At 39.3% G+C, this 27,355-nt stretch overlaps 1 protein-coding gene across 2 annotated transcripts in view; it reads right to left on the reverse strand.

Moving 5' to 3' along the window:
* HCN1 (hyperpolarization activated cyclic nucleotide gated potassium channel 1) overlaps positions 1 to 27,355 on the reverse strand; it is a 319,704-nt gene that overhangs the window by 280,156 nt on the left and 12,193 nt on the right. For both annotated transcript variants that reach the window (XM_038403929.2, XM_043515024.1), the window contains exon 2: positions 17,085 to 17,508. In XM_038403929.2, the coding sequence (XP_038259857.1) occupies positions 17,085 to 17,508 (424 nt within the window). The remainder of the gene's footprint in view (positions 1 to 17,084; positions 17,509 to 27,355) is intronic.

Genomic DNA, 27,355 nt, shown 5'->3' on the forward strand with positions numbered 1-27,355 from the left:
TAACTGATGCAATCACACAGCACTCTCCAAATGGTTTAATTCAAATCACTTCAGTTTTGTAGAAGAGCACTCTGCTTCCACTCTCTAGTATTAAAACAGTACCCTGTTCCCCATTAAAGAAGCAATAGCCCCAAATATTTAAACAGGCAGTCCCAGCCATGCAGTTGTTATAAACTGATAAAATTCCACCATCATTGTAAAGTGACACACCTAGAATAAGAAAATGGTGTACAAATACCCCTAACCAGCAGGTCCTAGTGACAAGCACACCATCCTGACCACCTCTCAGCTGCCTAAACCTTCCTGAGATGCCTGAGGCATTCCCCTACCCCAACAAAATCCATCTTCCACCACTGCTTTAACTACCTCCCCTCCCCCCGCCCCGCTTTACACTCCCAAAACTCCAATCACCAAAGCAATAAAAAAAGGTTTTCTGTATTTTCTATTTTAAAAAAATCATTCTAATTGACAGCCCTTACTCAAAATAGACTCTATGATTATATAATCTTGGAGCCTAATGCATCACCTTTTCATCCATTAAGACATGACTGCTTCAATTTAAAAACTGAAATGTGTACATCAGCAGGACGCTAGGGAGAAGTTAAAATTCTTCCTACTCATCCTCTGACCATACAATCTTGTATGGTTAACGCTTACAGTATTATCTGCCCCTCAAATTTCATCATTCAGTAACTGTTCTCTGTAAAGGTGACTTGCTGCTTTTTTATAGATCGCATATTTCAGGGGATTATGAATCTCCCATTTCAATTTACACATCAGGACACATCAGGTTATCAACCAAGGTACATTTTTTGTACAAAATGTACAACACAAATTGGGTAAACCATATTTAGCTATTATCTAGAATAGCCAAAGGGTTATGTAGTTTAGCAGTTACAGAAAAAGAACTAAGAAACCTAGAGGAGACCTAAATGCTCATTCATTTGACCTCTTCCTGCTTCAGTCAACCAAGATGTGACATAATATTAACAAACAAAAAAGCAAGGCATTAGTGAAAAGCAGATGCTAATTTGGGTTAAGCAATCATGAATTAATAAAATCATAGGAGAGAGTCACTTTAACTGGTACCAACTAAAATATAAAGATTAAATGCATAAAACCAACAACCAGATATTGTTTAATCTCCAAGGAACCTAATTAAGAAAAAGAAAAAACAAAAATAATCCCCCCCTCCACACAAACACACACTCCTCTGGTTAAAATGGAGCAAAAACACCTGAAAAATTCAGCTCCTAGTAAGGAGGGTCTGATAAACTTCTCTCTCATTCTGTAGAGAATCAAATAAATGTGCATTGCATTTGCGCACCACAGGGAGGGATCTCTCAGAAGGTGCAGCAACCAACACATAAGGCCCCAATTTTGCAAACATTTGCACATATGCTTAACTTTACTCACATCCACAATCCATTTGAGGCCAGTGGAACTCTGCTGGTGGTTATTAAATTAAGGTTATGCCTTCATATTTTCTGGACTACAGCCTGATGCATTAGTGCAATACAAGCAGGGCCTAATCAAATGCCACTGAAATGCCGTGGGTGCTGAATCAGGGCCATAGTGGACACCACACTCTCATCACATTCAGATATAGAACAAGCATAAGCAGGATCCCAAGAATCCTCACTTATGGTTTTGTGTTCCTAGGCCCAAGCCTGCAACTTCATCTGCTGAGGCAGATCCCTGCATTTGCAAAGATGAGGTTTTAGAAACAAAAACTTTACACCTCTGTATTTTAAACATCTCTGTATTTTAAATAGAGATGAGCTAAACTGAAGAGATTCATAAAATGAAACAAAAAGCTCGCAAACAAAATGTTAGTTAGTGAATCTAATTCTGTTAGTTTTGTGGGTATTTTTAATGTTTATTTTTCATTTTTGAAATAGGAAATTCTAAAATGATTTGAATAAGCATTTTAATAAAAACTGGCAATCTAAAAATATGGAAAAACAAAACAAAAAACCATTTACTTATTTTCTTTCATTTAAAATTAGAACTAGCCAGGAAACAGAACGACAGTTTGTGAAAAACTTAGTTTGGGGAATTTTTTTTATCCCACATCTGAATGAAAAGCCAAAAACGCAACATTTTTCATAGAGCTGAAATCCTGCAATATTTCATTTAGGAAACACCAAAATGTTTCCATAGTGGGAATTTTTCAGTGTTTCAGAAATAAAATATATTCCCTGGGATCCCAGGATCCTCAGCAAGCAGTCAGGAAGGCTGCCACAGAGCCATGGAACCTAGAAGCCTGTGAGTCCCAGCAGCTGTGGAGCCAGGAAGTCTTGGTTCCCCAAGAACCTGCCAGGTGCATTACCAAGGAGTCAAGAGCCTGGGAAGCCGTGGTTTCTCAGCAGCCCACTAGGTCAGAAAGCCTGGGAATCCAGGCTGCCCAGAAGCCCGGGGAAACCTGCCTGGTTTCCATTGAAAGATTGGTCTAGATCAACACATTCCAAAAGAATGTTTCAATTTCAACCACCTGGCATTTTCTAACAGAAAAAATTCCATCAGAACATTTCCAAACAGCTCTGTTTAAAGTTTTATTAATTATTATTATTATTATTTATTTTATTTTTATGTTTGAAAAATGTAAGCCTTTCTGTGGAAAATTCTGTTATTTAAAAATTATTATTAAAAAATTGTTAATTCTACACATTCGGTAGACACTTAAGTACATGGGTATTTTTAAATACAAGTAAATCCCACTGAAGTAGGACTACTCACATGCATGAAATTACTCATATGCAAAATGTTTATAGGTTCAAAGTTCAATATAAAAGCATATGTTAGGGAAGTGTTACTTACTTCATTTGATTATGGGAAACAAACACAAAGAAGTTAAATGATTTGCTGAAGTTCACTCAGCAAGTCTATAGCAAAGCCAGGAATAGAACCAACATCACCTGACTCTAAGGCCTATGCTTTATCCACCATCCTTCAGAGAGAACTGTGGACAAGAGCTAACATCCTTAATTTTGCCATAAAGGAACAAACACAACAGCCTCATGGTTTTGCCAGTCACTACCATAATTATATTTCTAACTTCAGCCAAGAATATTAACTTAGAGGTAAAGATTCCTCTGTCTAAATTTTATTTTGTCAAATATAGCTGCATATTTTGTCTGTTATGTACAACATGCTGCCAGAAATCACTGTTCTATCAGGAGTAGGCTCCTAGAGTCATTTGATTATGTGAGAATCTCAAACCTGATTAATAAATGAGATGTGTGCAGTCCTTATGGCTGTGAAGAAGTGCTTGAAAATGTTTGTCCTAAAGGCTCAAAATCCAGAAGTCAAATAAAAATAGACGCAACATTATTTTCTGAACACTTAAGGTCAGCAATAATGCTTATAATAGTGTTGTGCATTGTTTGAAGACTCTAATGCAGTGGTTCTCAAACTTTTGTACTGGTGACCCCTTTCACATAGCAAGCCTCTGAGTAAGACCCGCCCCTTATAAATTAAAAACACTTTTTAATCTATTTAACACCATTATAAATTCTGGAGGCAAAACAGGGTTTGGGGTGGAGGCTGACAGCTCGCAAACCCCCATGTAATAACCTTACAACTGCCTGAGGGGTCCCAACCATGGTGGATACAAATCATTTTTTTTTAAATCAAAGATAGTTTTAATTAAGATACATTATAGCTCAAAGATATCTCATCATGGAATAGGGATAATAAATTCTAATTCTATAGTATGAGACAATATATTCATGTAATGTTTAAGAAAAGTTTTGTAAATGAGTTCCAATAGTCCATGGATTAGGGACCCAATTTTATGTGGTTCCAGAGGCTTCTGTATAGATTATTTAGGTTAATCTTTCTATCTACCCAGTGGGACTCAGTGCTGTCTAGAACAGGGATCTCAAACTCATATCACCACGAGGGCCACCAAGGGCCACATCACTGACACTCCCAGCCCCGCTGCCCCTGGCCCCGCGCCACTCCACCCCTTCCATGAGGCCCTGCCCCACCCTGCTTCTTCCCACCCCTTCCTCCCTGCCCCTATTCCAACCCCTTCCCCAAATCCCCACCACAATTCCACCTCTTCTCCACCTTCTCCCCTGAGCATGCGGCTCTCCGCTCCTCCTCCTCCCTCCTGGAAAGCGCTAAGCACTGCCAAACAGCTGTTCGGCAGTGGGAAGCACCTGGAGGTAGGCAGAGGAGTGGGGACACAGCATGCTGGGGTGGGAGAGGGGAGCTTGGCGGCCGCAGCAAACAACACCGTGAGCTGCATATTTGAGACCCCTGGTTTAGAATATACCATCAGAGATGCTTAGTTTTGCAGTTCTCAAACTGTAGATTTGTGTTTCCAGAGATAACATGCTTGTTAACAGCAAAAAATGGTTTTAAATAAATAAATATGTAAAGTTAAGAAAAAACAGACCTCAACCCTATTGTCCCTCTGCAAATTTATGTACATAGAGTCAATCTCTTTCCTCTCTCTAAAAGTGCAAAGTTTCAAAAAGTTCAATGAATAGAAGATTGTTGGGGGCAGAATAGATCTAGACAAGGAGAAGAAGTCTGGAGATTAATGTGAGAAGGGAGGGACAGGGAGTAGAAACAAAAGTGAAACTGTTTGAGCAGCATATTCCAGAAGTCTTGAGGTCTTTCTGAGTGTAGCCTCCATTGATTTGAGATCTACCATACCATTCTTTCACTAGAAGGGAAAACCTATAATGGCAGCAGGCCGTAAAAGAGACCCAGTCTGGGAATAAAAACCATTCAAGAAATATATATTTGCTGATGATGTTTTAAAGAAAGTCACACCAGTGAACTGGTAGAAGGGATTTAAGCCCTTGGATTCAGAGACGGTTGAAGTGATAATCTCATTTTTAACAGCAATAGCTTCTGCTGGTATAGAATGAATATTTTCTTCCTTTGTACTAATTCATTCCAAACTGAGAAATCGTTTGGGACCTGAAAAAGCAGGAAAGCTTGTTTTTCTTTTCCAGATTATGAACAAATAGGAAAATAAAGGTGAAGACGACTGAGTTAGCTGCAGAAGCCAATATTTTAAGTTTCTCATGTTGACCTGGCTGACATAGTCGATTTAATTTTTGTTTTTTTGTTTTTAATATTTCATTGAACTATTTTAGTTAAAAACAATTTTAACAAAAACAAACCTGATTTTAAAAAACTTGAATGTTTAACTAAATTCAAAAATTCATATGCTTTTTTTGTTAAAATATTACATGTTTGCTGTTGAAGCAAAAAAATCTAAAATACAGAACAATTTAAATGTCTGTCTGGTGAGGTTCTCCTTCTAACACAGCATGGCAAGAAAATCCTCCAAACGTTAATGATTAACCTGTTGAACTGGAGATAGTTCACCTCCCAATGACTTCATAAATATCTGCTTCAGTTACCTTTGGTAAATGAAATAACCAAACAATCATTCATTTTCTGATACAGCTGTAAAACTAATCTGAAAAGTTTTCAAAATAAATTACTTTAAAAATGCATAGTGTGTACCTTCTAAAAATGAAACCTACATCTCTGAGTTGTGAAGAATATGTATTAAGGTTATAACAACTAACAAGAATAAACTTTTATGTAGAAATCCATGATTAAATCGAGTCTTCCTGACTAGTGATTTAAATAATGATTTCAATTTGATTTAAATCAAATCCAGCCAGTTTGAGAACCTCTGCAATTCTAACGTATTATAAAATTTCTGCATTGCCAACATGTACCTTCCTGTTTAACTTAGAACCTTAAATTAAACTTTTTTGGTATCTATGTTGCATACATTACCCTTTTAATGAAAGTCATTCTACATACATTTTTTAACATTAAAGCCTAAACTTCCTACAAAAGGCTTGGAAAGAGCAGTGCTGAGTAGGCTATTTGTACTACAAGCCTTGATTAGAGAAGGAATGAGAGGATCTCCTTTAAATCTGCAGTCAAGACTATCCATGTAGGTTTCAGGAAGAATCACAGCAAGCGTGGGATCACTCACTACAATTAGGCAATCATCTGCACAATGGTCCAAAAGAGATGAATAACATCGTTAATTTAAATGATCTTTTTTTAAAGTTTGGGTCGCATTTCATTTTCAAATCCAGGAAGACGTAGTTCTGATTATTTGCAAAGAAGATTGATAGGAATGACTGAGAAAGCTACTATAGGTAAGATTCAGAGAGGCAGTGTAATGAATCCATGACTGCAGATGACAATGGACAATATTACTACATAAATCTCACAGTCACACATATTCAGAGGGGAAAAAGCACTACTGGAACCCTCGTCCTTCATTGCCAAAACAGAGGCATCTACCATTTGAGCTAAAGAAAAACTCCCATAGTTGCTTGTACTATTAGGACCTTCTCCTCTGTGGCTGAGCTGCTAGAGAAGACAATATAGCATACTTATACAAACACACACACACACACAAAGTATAAATTACAGGAGGCCCACTTCAAATAATCACAATGCAGAGTAAATGATTATGGAAGTAACCTTACTCTAGCAATAACTCATATTGAACATTTTAATTCTGTGGAGTAAAAGGAGGGTTTTTTTCCCCTCACATCAGTGATTATGTTTAGATCAGCACTATAAAGGGCAAAAAAATAAAACCAAGCATTTTATGGTCTTGCCAGCATTTTATTAATTACCTGTTATAAAACCAAACGGTGTTGTTCCTTTTCCACACCTGTTATTTCATCGGGGGGGCGGGGGCGGGAAGGCACACCTGGACCAAAATCTAATAAGGCTTCTAATTCTATTTTCTAGTTACGTGGGTTTTCCTGAATTTGAAAAAGTACAGTTCACAGCAAAGCACATTATAGTACCTCCATAAACCATGGGTGCACATTTCTGCTCCAAAACTAAATTCTCCAGTTGGTTAGACCAATGTAACTTCACTGAAGTCAATGGAGTTGTTCTGGTGTAACCAGAAGAGAATTTATCCCATTATATGCAAAATATAGGCAGTTCCACAGAAGAGTAAATAGTTGAGGGAAAAGAAAAAATTATGAACATGTCTCATTTGGAACACTAGCAGTTTAGTGAATATCGTACTGTGTGTACTTTTATGTAATGATATACATTAGACTTCTAAACCACAAAACAGCAAAATTTAACATACTGGGAAAGGAGCTGAGATTTGCATACCTTTGCATTCGGGGATTGATTATTATTCATAGAGAAATTGTGCAATTATTTGCTCACCGTTTGGATTCCATCACATTCAATGATATTTTATTTATGAATTTATGTGGATTTCTAAAATATGCCTACTCTTTCACTCCTAGCACATATGGCATTTAAAAACATAAGTGAACCATATTAAATAAACCAAAAGCATATTTTGAACTCTGCTTAGCTCTTCCAGCTATCTGGTTTAATAAATACAACCCCCTTTTACCTACTTATAACTATCCCGGTCCCTCCATGAGTGCCTGGGACATGAGATGGACTTTGTACATAACCTGAAAGTCAACAGATTCTGGCTCTATAGGATCAAGAGTGATGATCAAGTACCTTAGCTGATTTCAAATGCTGTAAGAATCTCCTTGAGAGTCTGTCAAGACTCAAAATCAAATTACAAATGAGTGCCAGCACTGTGACTTGCACCAACTGGCAGTTACTGCAGCACATGAGCAAAATACTTTCCCTAGAGGAAACACAGCTAAGCAAGGCTAAGCCAGCTGACTTCTGCATTGTGCATTACCAGGAGTTTCTAAACGGTCTTTTGGGGTAGCCCCAGGCAGAGGATAGTACAGTAATCTGATCTTGATAACCATCTGTGACAGAATACACCCTGTATTCACACCCTACACACTATTGTAATAATATTTATACAAAGTATGACTTGTAAGGTATCATTTGAAAATCAGTATTGTCCCAGTAAAGTGAACATTGTATGTGAAGTTATAAGATTCCCCTGTATCATGTTATGTTCCAACCCCCACAGCCCTGTCCATGCAGAAGTCAAATCTGTCCTAAACAAAGGAATGAATGCATACTTGCCTTAATTTGCATTCCTGTAGTAAACAGTGTCATCAAGCAGTGTGGGAAAACAAAGGAAATTCATACAGGTGGAAAAATCAACAGAGAATATCCTTCCACATAGACTTTTTGTCTCCTGGGTGTCAGCTGGAAATGTTTTCCAAGAGGCAGACTTGAAACTATAAAAAGGAGGACAAACAATCCCAAGGCACCCCTTTCTTCCCCTCTGCCCATCGCTTTCACTGCACTTGAAGAAACAAAGGAAGCAGCTTTTGGATTCTGGGGGAGCAGTCCTGACTGAAAGAGTTTGGTCAGTAAGACTGCTTGAAAGTATGTGGTCAGAAAACTTTGCTTTGAATCTAATATAGTCTAAGTTAGGCACCAGTTATCATTTTATCTTTATTTTTCTTGTAACTATTTCTGACTTTTATGCCTCATTACTTATATGAATTTAAAATCTCTCTCTTTGTAGTTAATAAACTTGTTTTATTGTTTTATCTAACCCAGTGTGTTCAAGTTGAAATGTCTGGGTAACTCCATTTGGGGTAACAAGTTGTGTGCAGAATAATGGATTTATTGTGTTTGAGCTATCCAGGAGAGGGCTGGGCAATACAGGACATACATTTCTGGGGGAAGATCCAGGACTGAGGGTATGGTGGACTCACCCTGCAGCATACCCAAGGTGAGAGTCAAGGACTGGCTGGCTGGCTGCAGCACACATAGAGTCACAGCTGGGAGTCCAGGTTGGAAGCTACAGCAGCAAGGCATTGTAAAGGGCATTCAGTGTTACAGGGCAAGGGTGACACAACTACTCATTAATCTGGATTGTATCCTGGTATGTCACACCACCATCATAGTTAGGTTCACATACTAAAAAAAGGTTGATACCTTCTAGCCAAATGCCAATATGAAAAGTGAATTTTGGTGATGCCTGCTACCTGAACTTTCAGGAGCTTTGGGGGAAAACTGCTCCAAATCAAGACAGCCAAAATAAACTCTCTTAATTCTTCTCAATGCTTCTCACAGGTTACAAGCATGAATTGTCTCAGATGTGGACACTCATTACTCTGTGGCTTGTAAAAGTCAGCTATTACAACAATATGGCAAACAGAAAAACAGTAAGACATTTCTGCGAAGTTTTGACTTGCTCAGATGTAAGCATTAGCCAAGGGCAGCACTGAAATCTATAATCCTCTTGACTCACTAAAGTTGGGCAGTTCAGGTAAAATTAAAACCAGAGGTCACCATACCTTATTTTGATTTTGGCTATAGTTAAATTTACAGTTACTTTTGGTAACTGAATTTTACAAAACAGCCTTCTTTGCCCATCCCTACTCAGATGAGGTTAGCAGTTGTCTAGCCATTTTAAAATGTGTTTAAATCCCAAATAATCAAGTGTTTCAACATCACATAGATTTATGGTACATGATTTATAGGAGTACAGTTTTATTTATTGTTAGGAAGGTGTTAGTGCAAGCCATCAAGTGGGTCTTTGACCTACAGAAAATCACAAACATGGTTAAAAGCCAGTGGGTGTGCTAAGAAATTATCTTTCTGGCTAAATGGAAGGTGATTAAGCTTCTTTATGTACTGAGATCACTGGAAACAAATGAAGCCACCTCCCAAGTCAATGGACCACATAGAAAAAACTGATCAGAAGCTTAGCATGTGGGCTCTCTCACTGAAAATGCAGGGGCTAAAGGATTGTTTGGCAAGTCTTAGACACAGGTTAAGGAAAGAAAAGCAGGAGAAAAGTGAGTAGACAGCAAACGAAGCAGTCATAATTAGAGCCCTACCAAATTCATGGCCATGAAAAATGCATCACAGACTGTGAAATCTGGTCTCCCCCCAAGAAATCTGATCTTTTCTGTGCTTTTTATCCTATACTATACAGATTTCATAGGACAGAACAGTGTTTCTCAAATTGGGGATTCTGACTCAAAAGGGATTTGCAGGGGGTCACAAGGTTATTTTAGGAGGGGGTCATGGTATTTCCGCCCTTACTTCTGCACTGTTTTCAGAGCTGGGTGGCCAGAGAGTGACGGCTGTTGGCTGGGCACTACGCTCTCAAGGCAGCGCCTCGCCAGCAGCAGCACAGAAGTAAGGGTGGCAATACCATACCATGCCACCCTTACTTCTGCGCTGCTGCCCTTAGAAATGGGCAGCTGGAGAGTGGCGGCTGCTGACCGAGGGCCCAGCTCTGAAGGCAGCAGCGCAGAAGTAAGGGTGGCAATACCATACCATGCCCTTACTTCTGCGCTGCTGAAGCAGAAGCTGCCTTCAGAGTTGGGCTCCTGGCCAGTAGCCGCCGCTCTCCAGCCACCCAGTTCTGAAAGCAGCGCCACCACCAGCAGCAGCACAGAAATAATGGTAGCAGTACCGCAACCCTCCCTACAATAACCGTATGGCCCCACCATACCTTCTTTTTGGATCAGGACCCCTGCAATTACAATAATATGAAATTTCAGATTTAAATAGCTGAAATCATGGCCCATGAAATTGCTAGGTCCTAGTCACAGCCATGGTGCTGAGAGGGAGCAGAGAGGCAGAGCTCCTCAGGGCACAGAACTGACAAGAGGGGCAGTCTTAGAAATTGAAAGCAAAAACTGTCTTATATTGTTTCTGCTATATTCAGGGAAACACAATTTTATATCCTTTTTTTAAAATAAATAAATAAATAAACAAACACAGTGCTGAACCAAAAAATATACTTGACTTGCATCATCAAATTTCTTCTCCTAACTGAAACAAACCTGAAAGGACACAAATATTGGCTAAGCATTCTGGCCAAGGGAGCAGTATTATTGATGCCTGTTCTGTAATTGCAAGTAGCAATAGAAAAAAGCAATCTCTATGTCAGGAATCGGCAACCTTTGGCACGCAGCCTGCCAAGGTAAGCCCCCTGGCAGGCCAGGCCAGTTCGTTTACTTACCACATCAGCAAGTTTGGCCGATTGCTACTCCCACTGGCCACGGTTTGCTATTACAGGCCAATGGGGGCTACGGGAAGCAGGGCAGGCCAAGGGATGTGCTGGCCACCGCTTCCCACAGATGAGGCAGGTAAACAAACCGGCCCGTCCCACCAAGGGGCTCACCCTCGCAGGCCGCGTGCCAAAGGTTGCTGATCCCTGCTCTATGTCTATTAAAAATCATGTTTTTAGAAGTACCTTGCTGAAGAAAGCAGCAATTTGAAAGAAATTTATACAACCAAAATAGCTGAATACAAACTCAAGAGTAATATACCAGATTCAAAATAAGAATACAAAGTGCTGTCAGTAAAGTAGGAATTTTACAGAAAAAAGTAAACCCTAACATGAGTTATTCCCTACTTAATGGTCCATTCCCTCAAGATGATAGAAAATTTTCTTGAACAGCTGATTAGTCACATATAGACCTCTGACCTATAAAAGTAAATAATTTGATCAACATATCCCCATTTTCTACTGGAAGTTTTACCATGAAAAATAATAGTTTTTATATTTGTTAATTCAAATTCAATGAATATTTTAGGTGAACAAGTTTCCTCTATCAGTTTGCTTCTGAACTATTCATTGTGACAACTGCATTTGAGTATCTACTTCCCATGATTCAATATCTGTGCTGTGTGTGATCAGTCATTTAAATCAATAGTATTGTCCCTTCTGTCTGATTCTTTGAATTCTGAGAAGTTATACTAGGTGGAAATTTGGTCCAGTATTCTATATTTAATATTTTGGGAAGTCTATGCTGAGCTGTCAGAGGAGGAAAGGAACCTTTTGCGAAAAGAATACATTATATACTAATTCTGCCTTTTCTTTCAAAAATTTACTTACTTTAAAATTGTGTGGTTTTATTTAACAAGCTATCATCTGTTTACTGATGTTTGGGTTGTAAGTGTAGGGTACTCTAGCCAGAGTGAAAAAATAATAGGTCTAGGCTAATGCCAATTTATAAATAAAGGAATTGAATTCCTGTCAAATTATCCACTCCATCTTTGTTTAAATGTTTTCTCTCATCACCACTCATCACCAACAAGAGTCTAACTCAGGGACGGGCAAACTACGTCCCGGAGACCGCATCCGGCCCTCCAGACATTTTAATCCGGCCCTTGAGCTCCCACTGGGGAGCGGGGTTGGGGGCTTGCCCCACTCCCTGCGTTCTGTGGCTCCGTGCGGCTCTGGAAGCAGTGGCATGTCTCCTCTCTGACTCCTACATCTAGGGGCAGCCAGGGGGCTCCACACACTGCCCCCACCCCAAACGCCGCCCTCACAGTTCCCATTCGCCAGCAACAACAGCCAATGGGAGTTGCAGGGGCAGAGCCTGCTGCCTGGCCGCACCTCTGCATAGGAGCCAGAGGCAGGACATGCGGCTGCTTCTGGGAGCTGCTTGAAATAAGCATCGCCTGGAGCCTGCATCCCTGACCCCCTCTCATGTCTCAACCCCCTGCCCCAGCCCTGATCCCACTCCCGCCCTCTGAACCCCTCAGTCCCAGCCTGGAGCACCCTCCTGCACCCCCAACCCCTCATCCCCAGCCCCACCCCAGAGCCCATACCCCCAGCTGGAGCCCTCCCCCACATCCCAACTCCCTTCCCCAGCCCAGAACCCCCTCCCACATCCTGAACTTCTCATTTCTGGCCCCACCCCAGAGCCCGCAACCCCAGCCAGAGCCCTCACCCCCTCCCGCATCCCGACCCCCATTTCATGAGCATTCATGGCCCACCATACAATTTCCATACCCAAATGTGGCCCTTTGGCCAAAAGGTTTGTCCATCCCGGTCTAACTACTAACATGGGTTAACATTAATTATGCTCCTGTGACAGCATGTGATGAGTCAGGAGCTGACTCAGCATCCTGTCACTCAAATCCCCTCCAATATAGGTTAATTGGGACCTAATTGGAAGGGTCAATCAACACAGCAGAGCTACTACTCAGGGACTAATTACAAGGGGAAGAAATCCCAGCAGCTGTGAGCATATAAATTGAGAGGAAGGAAGCCCTGGGAAGAGGGAGAGCTGGCAGAAGGCAGAGCTGGCTGTTCAAGCCCCATTCTATTCCCCAGAAAAAAGTGTGTGGGGGTTGCTTTGCTTAGCTTGTAAATATATGTAAATAGCAGTAGAGGTGGCAGCCTACTGGAACAACAAAATATAACATGGTGGTGGTGGTGAAGGAGACCTGCAGTATTGTGGCCTGTACTTAATCTTGAAGGACCCTCAGGAGACACCCCATGACAGCTAGTTGGAATTTATATAAACTATACTGCAGGTTGCAGCTGCATTCTTTCATAATGATTAAAGGGAAATCTTCAAGACTACCCACATTACTGCCTCAAAATTGCTGAATGTGGCTATTGACAGCTGGATACTAAATTATGTAAAAATGAATGTGAACCTGTGTGAAAAATATCAAATAAAAATCCTTTTATAGTTTCAGCCTATTCATCTTAGAGTTCTGGGGATATCCCAAACAATCCCAACCTGTCTTTTGTAATTTAGGTTATAAAAGAATCTCAGTGGGATAAGTGTTATTATACAAGCTTGTTTGTCTATTACTCTGTTTTCCTGAAAAGAAAAGGAGTACTTGTGGCACCTTAGAGACTAACAAATTTATTAGAACATAAGCTTTCGTGAGCTACAGCTCACTTCATCGGATGCATTTGGTGGAAAAAAATTTATTAGAGCATAAGCTTTCGTGAGCTACAGCTCACTTCATCGGATGCATTTGGTAGAAAAAAATTTGGTTTTTTTCCACCAAATGCATCCGATGAAGTGAGCTGTAGCTCACGAAAGCTTATGCTCTAATAAATTTGTTAGTCTCTAAGGTGCCACAAGTACTCCTTTTCTTTTTGCGAATACAGACTAACACGGCTGCTACTCTGAAATCTGTTTTCCTGAGCGCATTCTGTTGGCAGTTTATTAAAATAAGGAATCACTTATGGCCCTTCTGGTGGTTTTGGCCTAGTATTCACCATTCTTAATCCAAATATGTAGTATTTCAGATTTTTCTAAATTACATTTCAAATCACACATCAGCCCATATGAAAAAAGGATCAAATCCTTTAATTTGTATACAGAGAAACAGGATTTAATTTTGTGTCATCATCAACAAAATTAATTGTTCTCTGTCAGGCATGTGCATGCACGCTCTTAATGCAGTGTAAATAAATACCAGCAAAGATCTGAGCACTGATCACTCTGGGCGACCATACAGCAAATGGTCTTTCAAGAACAGCTCATCCTACATTTAAACTATTTTTGTTTCCTTTTAAGTTGTTATCATATCTTAATGTACAGTCTATAATCTGTAGCTGAGATAATCATGTAGAACACTGTCAAAGACTCCACTAAATTTAAAATAGCAATATGCTATTAGAGGACATGAAAGCACAGTATGAAAATCCATGAGGAACTTTACTAAAATGTCACAAAAAAGCATAGAATGGGAAGAGAAATATTTTTATTGGATGAATTTCATTCATGTATTCATCAATACTTATGGTGACAATTTCTGATTTAGTCCACATTGTTAACACATCTGTACATTTTCAAGGTCATTGGGACCTTTTTAAAAAAAGCAAAATGTTTGTTTTTTGAAAACTAATATGAATAGCTTGTTTTGGATTCTTTTTCTGTCTTCCTAGTGGTGCTCAGATATCAAAGCGATAGGCATTGTAGAAATTCCCAGAGAAATGGACTACCACTGCTTATAACCCAACAAGCACAAAAATTGTCAACCCAAAAACATTTCTGAGGATTCACAAGTAGAGTCAAGGATGGAGTGACGTGGCAGCCCAAGGGAGAGCTTCGTTGCCCTGGGGATTCTCAATGGCTGCCCACTGTATACTAGATGGAGCATCTACTCAATTATCTCTGCTTTGGACTCATTTCTCTGTTTGTTATTAGGTTTTTTTTGTAGGTAGGAATGTTGTTTGTGCCAGTTTATTGGCCAACAGAGATGAAACAAAACCTTTTGGAAGAGAAACCTTTCTGAATATAAACGTTATGTCCCTATATTGGATTTGAGATCTCACTTATATTATATTAATTTTAAAATATTGTGTTTGCTCATAAATTGGAAATTAGTAAATTTACTATTCGTTTGTGGCACCATGGTTTGTAGCATGTCATTAACTCATTTTGATCTGAACCAAATTAATGTCATTGAAAACAATTCACAAGGATGTCCCTTTAGAAAACACAGCAGAGGTAAAAGCAGAGGTTCATGGGAGGCCTGCAAGAGTTTCTTAATCACTTGCCATAGCTAAACTGAGTATAAGAGTACAGTATATTGTTAACATTTAAATAATAACTACACTGTATCACCTACTATGTCATTCTAGAAGGCAAAAATAAGCAGATTTCAAAAAGAAAATTCAGGGACTAATTCCAACTGGTACTGAGCATTGGCAATTCTCATCAATCTGCATGGGATTTCTATTTTCCAACCATCACCACTGATTTGAACAAGTGTTTTATACTGTATTCTACACCTCTCAGGGTCAGGCCGTTAACACAAACTGATTTGTTTGCTGGATATTATGGACAAACTTAGTGTTTATATTTGTAAAGATTTCAGAGTAGCAGCCATGTTAGTCTGTATTCGCAAAAAGAAAAGGAGTACTTGTGGCACCTTAGAGACTAACAAATTTATTTGAGCATAAGCTTTCGTGAGCTACAGCTCACTTTATCGGATGCATCCGATGAAGTGAGCTGTAGCTCACGAAAGCTTATGCTCAAATAAATTTGTTAGTCTCTAAGGTGCCACAAGTACTCCTTATATTTTTAAAGGAGCAGGAGAATCTAGTGCACTGAAAAGGATACAGCTGATAAACATATGAGATGGAAAAGGCACCATAATATCTTACAGCATTCATTTCACAAAAATATTCTTTAGTTACAAAACCTTCTTCAGGTTTCTTACTCACGAGAAGTCTTAACAGCCAATAGTTATATTTTACTGTTACTTTTGGCAGCTCCACACACTTCAAAACAAAACAAAAACAAAAACGTTCATGGTCTGCAATTTCCAAAATGGAGATAAGCAAGAAACTAAATAACTGATTTGTAATTATTTGTGTAGAAACCCTTCCCAAATACTTTTTCTTGGCCATGATAATGTTTCCTGGCATGCCAAATACTAGGGAATGCCATTCATTCCTGGAACTCTGGAAATGTAACCTCTGTCAAGTTGGTAGATAGCATGAGGTCATTCCCCAAAGTATTACTTTTGGAAGTGGGTAGGTAAGAAGGAGCTAACTCAAGATTGTGGCAATCACCATTTTTAAACCAGGTCAGTAATCAAAACATTCAACCTACATACAAGCCTTCAGACATCTGTATTCCAAGAAACATGATAGATTAGAAATGCTTTCCATTTTCACTGTCATAAGATGGAAAGTGTAACAAATAGTCAAAGTTAAAACTTTCAGCATTAACACAAGAGTTTAGCTGTGCATGTCCTATTGATTTTTATGGGCATCAAACCACAGTGAGCATCTAGATTGAATCTAGAAACAAGTCTCCCAGCCTAGGTTGACAGATTTGGATTGCCTGGGGTCATGCTAGCAAGATAAAAGTAACTGAGTAGATGCTGTGGCTCAGGCTCTCAAGCCTGGGGACTGCTGGGGTGGACTTGAGAGCCCAAGTTCCAGCCCGAGCTACAATGCCTACACAGCTATTTTTGGCATGCTAGCACAAGCCCCACCAATGAAAGTCTGTCAATCTAAGCTGAGAGGCTCGCTCCCAGATGCCATGTAGACATACCCTAAATTGTTTGAAACAAATGGGTACAGTATAAATAGTTTTACCGGACAGGATTCCAGCTGACCCCTGAATTTTACAACAGAGTCTCATTCCGAGCCCCTGCTCACACACAGACTCTTCTGCCATATATACTCTACACTTCTCTATATAGAGAGAAACTGGTAACACCAGTATGTCTTCTTCATATAAACAGGCACATCAACTAGCCCTTATGTGTAAATAATCTAAATGGGCAGTGAAAATGCCTTTATCCGAGTCATAGATTTCATGATTCTCCATGCCCAGTTTATCTATAGCTCTTCAAAGAGTTCTAATTCTTCATTTTTAAAGGAATAGAATCTTAGTGAATGCATATATAAATATATGTCTTACCTCCTCCCACTGGTGTATGTATCTAATTAATCTCGAAAGTCGTAATAAACGTAACAGGCTGAGGATTTTTGTAAATCTCACAATGCGAAGTGCTCTAGCCGTCTTGTAAACCTCTGAATCCATCCCTTTTTCTACAATGAGAAAAATATAATCCACTGGTATTGATGAGATGAAGTCAACCACAAACCAGCTTTTTAAGTAATTCATTTTGATGACCTTAGGGTCCAATATGATTTCAGAGCTATCTTCATTGACCGTCCCAGTTCTAAAATTCATGATCAAGTCCAATAGAAAAACAGTGTCTGATGCCACATTGAAAATAATCCATGGTATTGTAGTTTGTTCTGTAAAGAATGTGATTCCAACTGGTATGATGACAAGATTTCCAACCATCATTATAAGCATTATTAAGTCCCAGTAAAACCTACAAGAAATAAAAACAACAAATAGAATTATTGATGTAATTATAAAATAAAAAACATCAATTTAATGTTGAGTATCTATGCTGTAAGCCCTTTGGGACCAGGTTCTTGTCTTTGCATCTGTCTGTAAAGAACCTGGCACACTGTAGGCAATATACAAATCAGTGGCAGCTTTGCCTAAGAGAGGACTACACGATGAGATCCATATAGAATATTCGCAAAAAGAAAAGGAGTACTTGTGGCACCTTAGAGACTAACAAATTTATTAGAGCATAAGCTTTCGTGAGCTACAGTTCACTTCATCGGATGCATTTGGTGGAAAAAACAGAGGAGAGATTTATATACATACACACCAGGTGTGTATATAAATCTCTCCTCTGTTTTTTCCACCAAATGCATCCGATGAAGTGAGCTGTAGCTCACGAAAGCTTATGCTCTAATAAATTTGTTAGTCTCTAAGGTGCCACAAGTACTCCTTTTCTTTTTGCGAATACAGACTAACACGGCTGCTACTCTGAAACCTGTCATATAGAATATTATCTTCTCTGTGTATTTTATTTATTCTATTAAGACTATGAGAGTTCTTTCTTTTTAGCCATTTGAAATATGCACAATCACTGCAAAGACTAATAATTATATAAACATTACACAATCTGCCTACTAGTGATTGGCATCTGGGATAAATGCAGGATTATGACAAGGTATTAGTTTATTCTCTCCATGGCATATCTGAAAGGTGAATATGTGATTCAGTAGATGTCCGCAGACTTCCTGTCAAAACCTATCAGTATGTTTACATAAAAAGTACTGATGCCTGGTATCAATCATGAATGCTTTAGCAAGCTAATGAAGTTCTTTCTTGACTTACATCCAAATGAAAACCCAAAATCTAGCAGATAACACACTAAGTATGTCCATGCCATAACTGCACTGGAATAAAAGAGTAAACCCAGAAGCAAAAATAAGACCCAAACAACAACATCCAAATCTTCACCCATTTTTTCAACCTGAACAAAACTATCTTTTGTAAGATACTAAAATGTATGGATAGGAGAGCTGGGAAAAATACTTTTGGAAAATAATGTATTCACTCTAAAATGCATCATTGGTCAACCAGAAACCATGAATGAATTTATGTGGAGTTCATCTAATATTTTCGACCAAACTGAAAAGTTTTGGAAATGTCAAAATGGAACATTTTGTTTTGATTCAACTTGAAAATTTTCCTTTCAATTTTGGGCATTTTGATGAAAAAGCAAAGTAAGATGATAATCACAAAATGGCTTGGGGACAGGGAAGAGAAGAAGGAAGCCTCCCTTATAACCTTTATCCTGGCGGCTAGGGAACACAGGACACTGGGATATTCTAATATGGGTTGTTCTCAATCTCTCCTATTGAAGCTGTCACACTTTGCCAACTCTGTCCTCATATTGATTCAAAGGACACCGTCATAGGACCTAACTATGTCAGCCACAACATGAGGGGCTGGTTCACCTGCACATCTACCAATGTGATATATGCCATCATGTGCCAGCAATGCCCCTCTGCCAGGTACATTGGCCAAACCGGACAGTCTCTACACAAAAGAATAAATGGACACAAATCTGACGTCAGGAATTATAATATTAAAAAACCAGTAGGAGAACATTTCAATCTCCCTGGACACTCAATAACAGATTTAAAAGTGGCAATTCTTCAACAAAAAAACTTCAAAAATAGACTCCAACGAGAAACTGCAGAACTGGAATTAATTTGTAGACTGGACACCATCAAAGTAGGCCTGAATAAAGACTGGGAGTGAATGGGTCATTACAAAAACTAATTTCCCCATACTAATTTTCCCCTACTGTTACTCACACCTTCTTGTCAATTGTTTGAAATGGGTCACCCTTATTACCACTACAAAAGTGATTTTTCCACCCTAGATATTCTACTGTTGAATTGTCTTGTTATCCCTGATTGTAGTGTATCAGTCTCAAATCCCTAATGTTTACTGCAGAAATGGGGAGTCAGGCTGGTACCCTGCCATACAGAACATGCATCCATTGGGATTGGGATGGAAGGGCTTCAGGCTGGGACTTTAAGTAGAAGGCTGCATGACTTCCCCACAGGACACAACTCAAGGGAAGGTAGGCTTTGTAACAAAGGGGACAGAAATTGGAAAGCAATAGTACCACATCTTAAGGAACATAAGAACAGCCATACTGGGTCAGATCAATGGTCCATCTAACCCAGGATCCCAGCTATGACAGTGGCCAGTGCAAGATGGTCCAGAGGGAATGAACATAAGAGGGAAATTTTGAGTAATCCATCTCCTGTCATCCAGTACCAACTTGTGGCAGTTGGATGGTAGGGACAACTGGAGCATGGTGATGTGGGACCTATCCTCCAAGAACATATCTAATTCTTTCTTTGAACCTAGTTATACTTTTGGCCTTCCCAACATACCATGGCAACAAGTTAAACAGGTTGACCATGTGTTATGTGAAGAAGTACTGCCTTTTGTTTATTTTAAATTTGCTGCCTATTAATTTAATACATTATACAAAGGCAGAAGACAAATGATGTAACTAATTATACAACGGACTAAAAACAACTAACAAGTGTACTATAGAGCAACCAGAAAGATTCCATATTCTAAAAATCTCTGCTCCAACAGAAGTCAAAAGAGATTAGTCTTTATTATCAAAATATCTTTAAAATGAAATGCAAAAATTCACACAGAACAGACTCTTGCAAGTAATTCTCTATCTATTTCATGCACTCTTATTTCTTTCCGGTGCATTTGAAACCTTACTGCAAATAAAGAGTGAAAGCAAAACAAAATTTTCCCATTTTTTCCAGACAAATTTTGTGGCTCCAATCTGAGTAACATCTTGATAACACTACTGGTAGGGTGCACACTCATTGGAGTAAATGCCTAACAGTCCATTATCAAGACTAGTACAAAGGATCTTGAGTTTATACAACAATAGGGTTGTTGGACATGCTAGAACTGCCACAAAGATGAGAAAGCTGTTCTACTTTCACATACAATAGTGCTATAGCCCATAATTACCATCCCTGCAATCACTTCTATAAAATTACCTCCGAAAGTGATTTAACTGCTTTGAGAGCATTTATTAATTTCGCCAAGAAATCCTGAAAACTGTTGGAAGAGAACTAGAATAATCACACAGCACAAGCACATTTTAATGTGCACAAGCACATTTGTCCATGGTTCACTTCTAAATAAGCCATTGCTTGACTTCTAATTGACCTGGAAGTTTAAGAGCCATAGGAAGTAGTTATATAACTAAAACTAACCGAGCCAAACACCAACCAGACAAAACCCAGAATGCTGAATGGAGAAATTTCATCCCAGAACAATCCAATGTATAAATGGATTAATTATACATTGTGATTATGCAGACCACTATGCTCTTCCTTGCACTGAATGTCAGCAAAAAGTTATATCAAAATCAGAGTTTAGGAACAAAATAAGATCAAAAAGCTAGACTATAGGATTGTATCAAAGTTCTGAATATTTTTTATTCCACAAAATATAAAGTTATCTGATTAGTTATTAAGAAAATTGATGACTATCTCATTTTGAAAGAATTCATTTTTCCTTTAGAAAATTTTCTAGTTACCCTTCTGTTTGTTCTGTATTGTGTATCTTTCTCTCAGGACAGATGGGCTGGATGGACCTGCCCCCTGGCATATAGGGCCATAGATTCTAAGGCCAAAAGGGACCATTGTGATCATCTAGTCTGACCTCCTGTATAGCACAGGCCATGGAGCTTCCTCAAAATAATTCCTAGAGCAGACCTTTTAGAAAAATATCCAATCTTGATTTTAAAATGGTCAGTGATGAAGAATCTACTGTGACCCTTGGTAAATTGTTCCAATGGTTAATTCGTCATCATCATCATGTCCCTCTTATGCCTCTGGCGCTTAGGGTAGTGACGAAGCTCCTCCACTCCTGTCTGTTTCTGGCAAGTCTTTCAATGGTTCCCCAGCTGTGCCCCAGGCTTTTTAGCTCAGCTTCCACAGCTCTTCGCCATGTTGTTTTCGAGCGGCCTCGTTTTCACTTGCCTTCAGGTGTCCATCTTATTGCTACTCTGGTGATGGAATCAGTTTCCATCCAAAGCACATGACCAATCGATCTCCAACGTTTCCTGGCAACAATGGTGCTCAGATCCTCTTGGCTGCACTGTGTCAATAGATATCGGTTTGAGATTGTTCTGGACCAAAAAATATGGAGGATTTTTCTGAGGCAGGTTGTTATAGACTGCAGACAACTGACTGGGAGTCAGGGAGGGAAATGAGTGAGGAGGGACTGAGATTGGCCCGCAGCTGGGGGAGGAGGAGAAACAGACCAGCTGAACAAGGAGACTGGGAGTAGGAACCATTGTAGGGAGAAGGGAAACAGATGAATCAAAAAGTCAGGGTGCAAGGGAAGAACTGGGACTGGCTGGTCAGCGAGACAAGCAGCCAAACATATAACAGATGTTAGTTTCATTGCCTAAAGCACTACTGGATGTTGACCAGACACTATGGTGATGAGCATGGTATAAAACCACATAGGGAATAAAATAAACTGTGGAGGTGGAAGCAGTAAGGGTGGTGTAGACAGATTGGACAAGATGCACGGGGAAGGGAAAGGGGAGACAGTGGTGAGTGGGAGAAGGGGAGAGAAAAAGAAAAACATTAGATTGCAGGGCTAGGAGCACTAGGACTAGCTAAGCAAGGAGCCTGGCAACAAAGAGCCTGTAGTGGTGGAAGAGATTGGGACTTATGGCTTGTCTACACTACCGGTTAAGTCGATGTAACCTATGTCACTCAGGAGTTGAAAAACCATCCACCTAAGCGGAGTATTGACTTAAAGCGGTATTTACGCCATGCTATGTTGGCGGGAATCACACTCCACCGATATAGCTTCTGCCTCTCGTTGAGATGGAGTAATTAAGTCGATGGGAGAGTACTCTCCCTTGAATGTAGCACGTCTTCACCGATGCACTGCACTAGTGCCGACGTAGCGCAGTAGTGAAGACAATCCCTTAGACATGAAGCTCAGGGGGGAGACTAGAACTGGCTGGGCAAGGAGACCGGAAGAACCTGAAGAGTGTAGACTGGGATGATGATAACAGTAACTCCCTTCCTTTGAACCATAATTTTCAATTCATGTGCACTGTGAGGAATGATTCCAATTTTTAAATTTTACATGCATTTATCAACCCAGAAACTAAATAGCCTGACTTCTAAATCAGTGGCAGTTCAAGTATTTCATAGTCAAATTTTCATAAGAAAGTCACAAAATAAATTGTATGACTTTTCAGTTATGAAAGGAGTTATTTTAAATAGAAAAAAATATAAAACCAGGTAAGTCATAGTTGTTACTAAAGTGTTTTCTGTTTTATTTTAATATATGAATTTTGCTTTTAATTACATCTCTTCCATTACAGATTGCTAAACCTCTTTACTTACAGTCACGCTACTCTACATTCACTGATGATATAGTGCTTTTGATATCTCTGGAATCTACTGAAGCTTTGTTGGTTTATTTATTGCCACAGGACATCTTAGTTAAGATGAAGAGTCAGTTTAAAATGCATGCCTACCCAATAGTGATTAAGAATTAATTAGCATTACTTAATTTTTCTACAAAGTTTTGCATTGCAAAGCAGTATATGAGCTCTATGTAGCATTTTGTTCTCTACCTATTCAACTAGCCTGGGGGAAACTGAATTTTATTTGAAAATCATTTCAACTGTCACTCATTTTAGTTGTTGCAGAGACCCTGCTTATTCCATACATATTTGGGGAAAAAGTTACTCAGGTTTGTTTTTCCCTTCAGTATTCCACTGTCTGGCAGCATGGGGAATAATGAGCACTTCAGCAAGGCACAATGTCCTTGATGATATTTATTTTCAATCTATGATTTCTTCTTTAAGGCACTTCCAGGCTGATCTAACATAAGTTGTCAGTGGGCTCACAACTCCAGTAAGCAGAGAGGCTGCATCTCTCAACTGGGCACAGGTTGGTGTGACTTGAGACTACATAGCAAACTGGGGTTTTCCTACAATCAGACTGCTCTGAATTCCATAGAGAAGCAGAATATTGTGGATGCAAGACTTATGTTTGGATTTAGCAGGTGCAATATCTCAGAAGTATACAATGGGAATATCTCCCCTAATTTTAGGATTAGAGTCCTTGGGGCCTAAATATTTATAATGTAAGGCTTTCCAAATGAGGGTGTGCCATCAACATGTGCCTTTTTTTTTTGCCTGTATAACCATGTAAACATATTATTATTACCCTTGCTCCTTCTCCTTAGGCTCGTGCTGTTCATTACAGTCCCTTGTTGTTCCATTTTGCTTCAGAGAAGGTTTCTCGCAGGAGTGGGTGGGTGAGATTCTGTGGCCTGCATTGTGCAGGAGGTCGGACTAGATGATCATAATGGTCCCTTCTGACCTTAGTATCTATGAATCTATGAAGCTTCACTGAGCTCCACACAGGTAGATCGGCACAAAACCCACATGGTCCACCAGCCTGAAGCTCAATAACTAAGTTCTTCAGGTCAGGAACAGTGTTTCATGTGTCTGTGCAGAGCCTAGTGCACTGAAGCTCCATTCCTCAATAGGTCCTTTGCAGACTACTTCAATACCAGATAATAATGGAATTTCCCAGGCTATTTTTAATAAGTGTGCAACTATTTGCTAGAAAGAAGTAAAGTGCTGTATCCTGAAAAGTATATTCAATCAGTGAGGCTAGAGCTATTGCCTCATTTCATATGCATATTCACAATAGCCAATACAGCAAGGCAGAACTCCTCCAGAGCTCTGCCTCTTTCCAACACATACCTTTGTCATCAGTATTGCCACAAGTCACAGTCCATGTCATTAATGGAAATGACATTTACTTTTTTAATATAAATGTATTTATCTTTGCAGTAGAACATCCAGATCCATTTATAAAAAGGAAATTTGCATTCAACTTGTACATGTGTGCATTAACAGTTCACATAGAAAGTTGGCAGATCACTAGTTATAACAAGCGTGTATGCACAAAATGCATTTTAAAACCATTGTAATTTGGCTACATGAAAACTGATGTTACCTGAACCCTGAAAGGCACATTTCTGACCTACATGCTATGTCCTTGACAAACTTTGTTTCTCTCCTGTCCCATTCACACAACTGAATTATTCAAAATAATGTCACACAAAAAAGTGTAATTACACAACTGTGTTTTCCTCCCCAAAATGAAAAAGAAATCACTCTACAGCTGAGAAGAAATATGCCAATTTTCAGGGTGGGAAGCAGAAGATTGATAGAGTTCTAAACATCTGAAAAGATTCCTCAAGAATGAAAACTTGTTCAACATTAACTACATGCTCCACTATAAATATTTATCAATATATAAAATCAAAACCCAATAAAATATAAAGAGAATTATTTAACAATCTATTTCACCAGCAAGGTTTATATTTTGGTTGAATGTTTTATTCTCCACTATCCACTTTGAAGTGTCATAGTACAGAAATTCTTTCTGATCTTTGAGAGTTCAGACAAAGTATTTCCTATTGTTAAGTGACTTTGCACAGCACTGGTACTTGCTCTTCACATCCTCAATCCAAAGTATGGGTTAAGGGCGACAAAGGAAAGTGTTTCCCTGCAAGTAAAGTTGCCTATAGCCGTAACCACTGATAAGCTGCTAGAATTAGCTCTCATAGAAGTTTCAGTCACAGACTTATGATCTGAAAATATAATCATGAAAAGTAAAAGTAAAATTATTTCTAACAGTTAAAACTATTATTGTTTTGACAAACAGGAAGGAAACGTCTCTTAATGTAGGTTTCAGAGTAGCAGCCGTGTTAGTCTGTATTCGCAAAAAGAAAAGGAGTACCCGTGGCACCTTAGAGACTAACAAATTTATTAGAGCATAAGCTTTCGTGAGCTACAGCTCACTAGGTTAAAAAAACACTTGAGTTAAAGTGTATTTTCACTTTTCAGCCAGGTTCACTTTAAATTCAGTTGACTAAATATAATGAACATGGATCTTTCTTTCAGCAGAAGAGATTTTATTTGAGAGATTTGGGAAAACATTTTTAGTCAGATGTTAATGTTCCTTAAGAAATATAGGTTTAAGTTTTTAAGAGAAGAAATGTTAATTTGTTTTAATCCATATAGTATATAGACTGTCAGTTATGAACAATTCAAACAGACAGGCAGGGATTTATGCTGAAACCCAATATTAAATAGAACATCCAATTAGACAATATATTTTATCCTTGGCTACAAAGTTATCAGGTATATGTCACCTCTATATCATAAATATAAGTATTAACTAATGTTGTAACATACAGTCTACAGGCCTCAGCTCTGTAAGATATTTAGCTTAGCCAAACAAGACCCCAGGCCTAAGGAAAGATTTGACAAAAGCAACTACCCAATAAGTGACCCTAGAATGATTGTAAGCTGTCACAAGAGAGCAATGACCTTATATCACAAGATGTCATGAGACAGAATGCTGCATTAAGTGTTTTATACTACTGGTATTTAGGAGCTATGTTCTATAATGTACCAGTTAAAGCCAGTTAGAGTATTTGGGGGATTTTTGCAGACATAGGGTATTATAATATGCTAACCATGTCTTTATGGTGGTTGAATAAAGTAAATATTAATAAATATAAGGGGAACTAACAAGTTAGCCTATAAAAAGTGGCAGGTTTCAGAGTAGCAGCCGTGTTAGTCTGTATTCGCAAAAAGAAAAGGAGTACTGGTGGCACCTTAAAGACTAACAAATTTATTTGAGCATAAGCTTTCATGAGCTACAGCTCACTTCATCGGATGCACCCTAAGTTTAGTTGGGTGTGGAAGTGTAGATAAGGAAAAGGGGTTGAAATCTTCATAAAGATGTATGGACCCCAGTGGTCATCAGTGTACCATTATAAAAGCTGTATCTCATCCTGTGTGCTTTGGAACATACCAGGTGACACCCACTGGTCACAATTAGGACCATGAAGATGACGAGGAGAATGACTGACACTCTGGGGTTCCCCTCATCTTCACAGAATCATAGACTCACAGGACTGGAAGGGACCTTGAGAGTTCATCTAGTCCAGTCCCCTGCACCCATGGCAGGACTAAGTATTTTCTAGTATTGTCAAGCCTGCTCTTAAAAACCTTCAATGATGGAGATTTCACAACCTCCCTGAGCAATTTATTCCAGTGCTTAACCACCCTGACAGTTAGGAAGTTTTCCCTAATGTCCAACCTAAACCACTCTTGCCGCAATTTAAGCCCATTGCTTCTTGTCCTATCCTCAGAGGTTCAGGAAAATAATTTTTCTCCCTCCTCCTTGTAACAACCTCTTATGTACTGTGACAAAGTTCCTCCTCTGTCATGGTGGGTCCTGCACTTATTGTCGGATTTGCTTGCCTCAGAGATTCACGGCAGCTCTCAGTTTGGCCACTTTTGCTAGTGGCTCAAACCTGGCATTCACTCCGCTAAGCTCATCATGGGTCAGCATGGGGGAAAGGAAGGAGAACAATCCCCACAGTCTCTGCTGGTTCACCTAGTGAGTCGGGGGACAGGCCAGGGACCTTCCCCTCTCGTGGGACCCACAGTCCAGGTCAACTCCTCCTGTATCCAATAGGGAGTTGGGGGGAGCCTGGGCCCGCCCTCTACTCCGGGTTCCAGTCCAGGGCCCTGTGGATCACAGCTGTCTACAGTATTTCATGTAATACCTGTGTGACAGCTACAACTCCCTGGGCTACTTCCCCATGGCCTCCTACCAACACCTTCTGTCCTATCTTCAAAGGCTAAGGAGAATAATTTTTCTCTCTCCCCCTCATAAACTTTT

The sequence above is a fragment of the Dermochelys coriacea genome, chromosome 5 (genome assembly GCF_009764565.3).
Source record: "Dermochelys coriacea isolate rDerCor1 chromosome 5, rDerCor1.pri.v4, whole genome shotgun sequence".
NCBI lineage: Eukaryota > Metazoa > Chordata > Testudines > Dermochelyidae > Dermochelys > Dermochelys coriacea.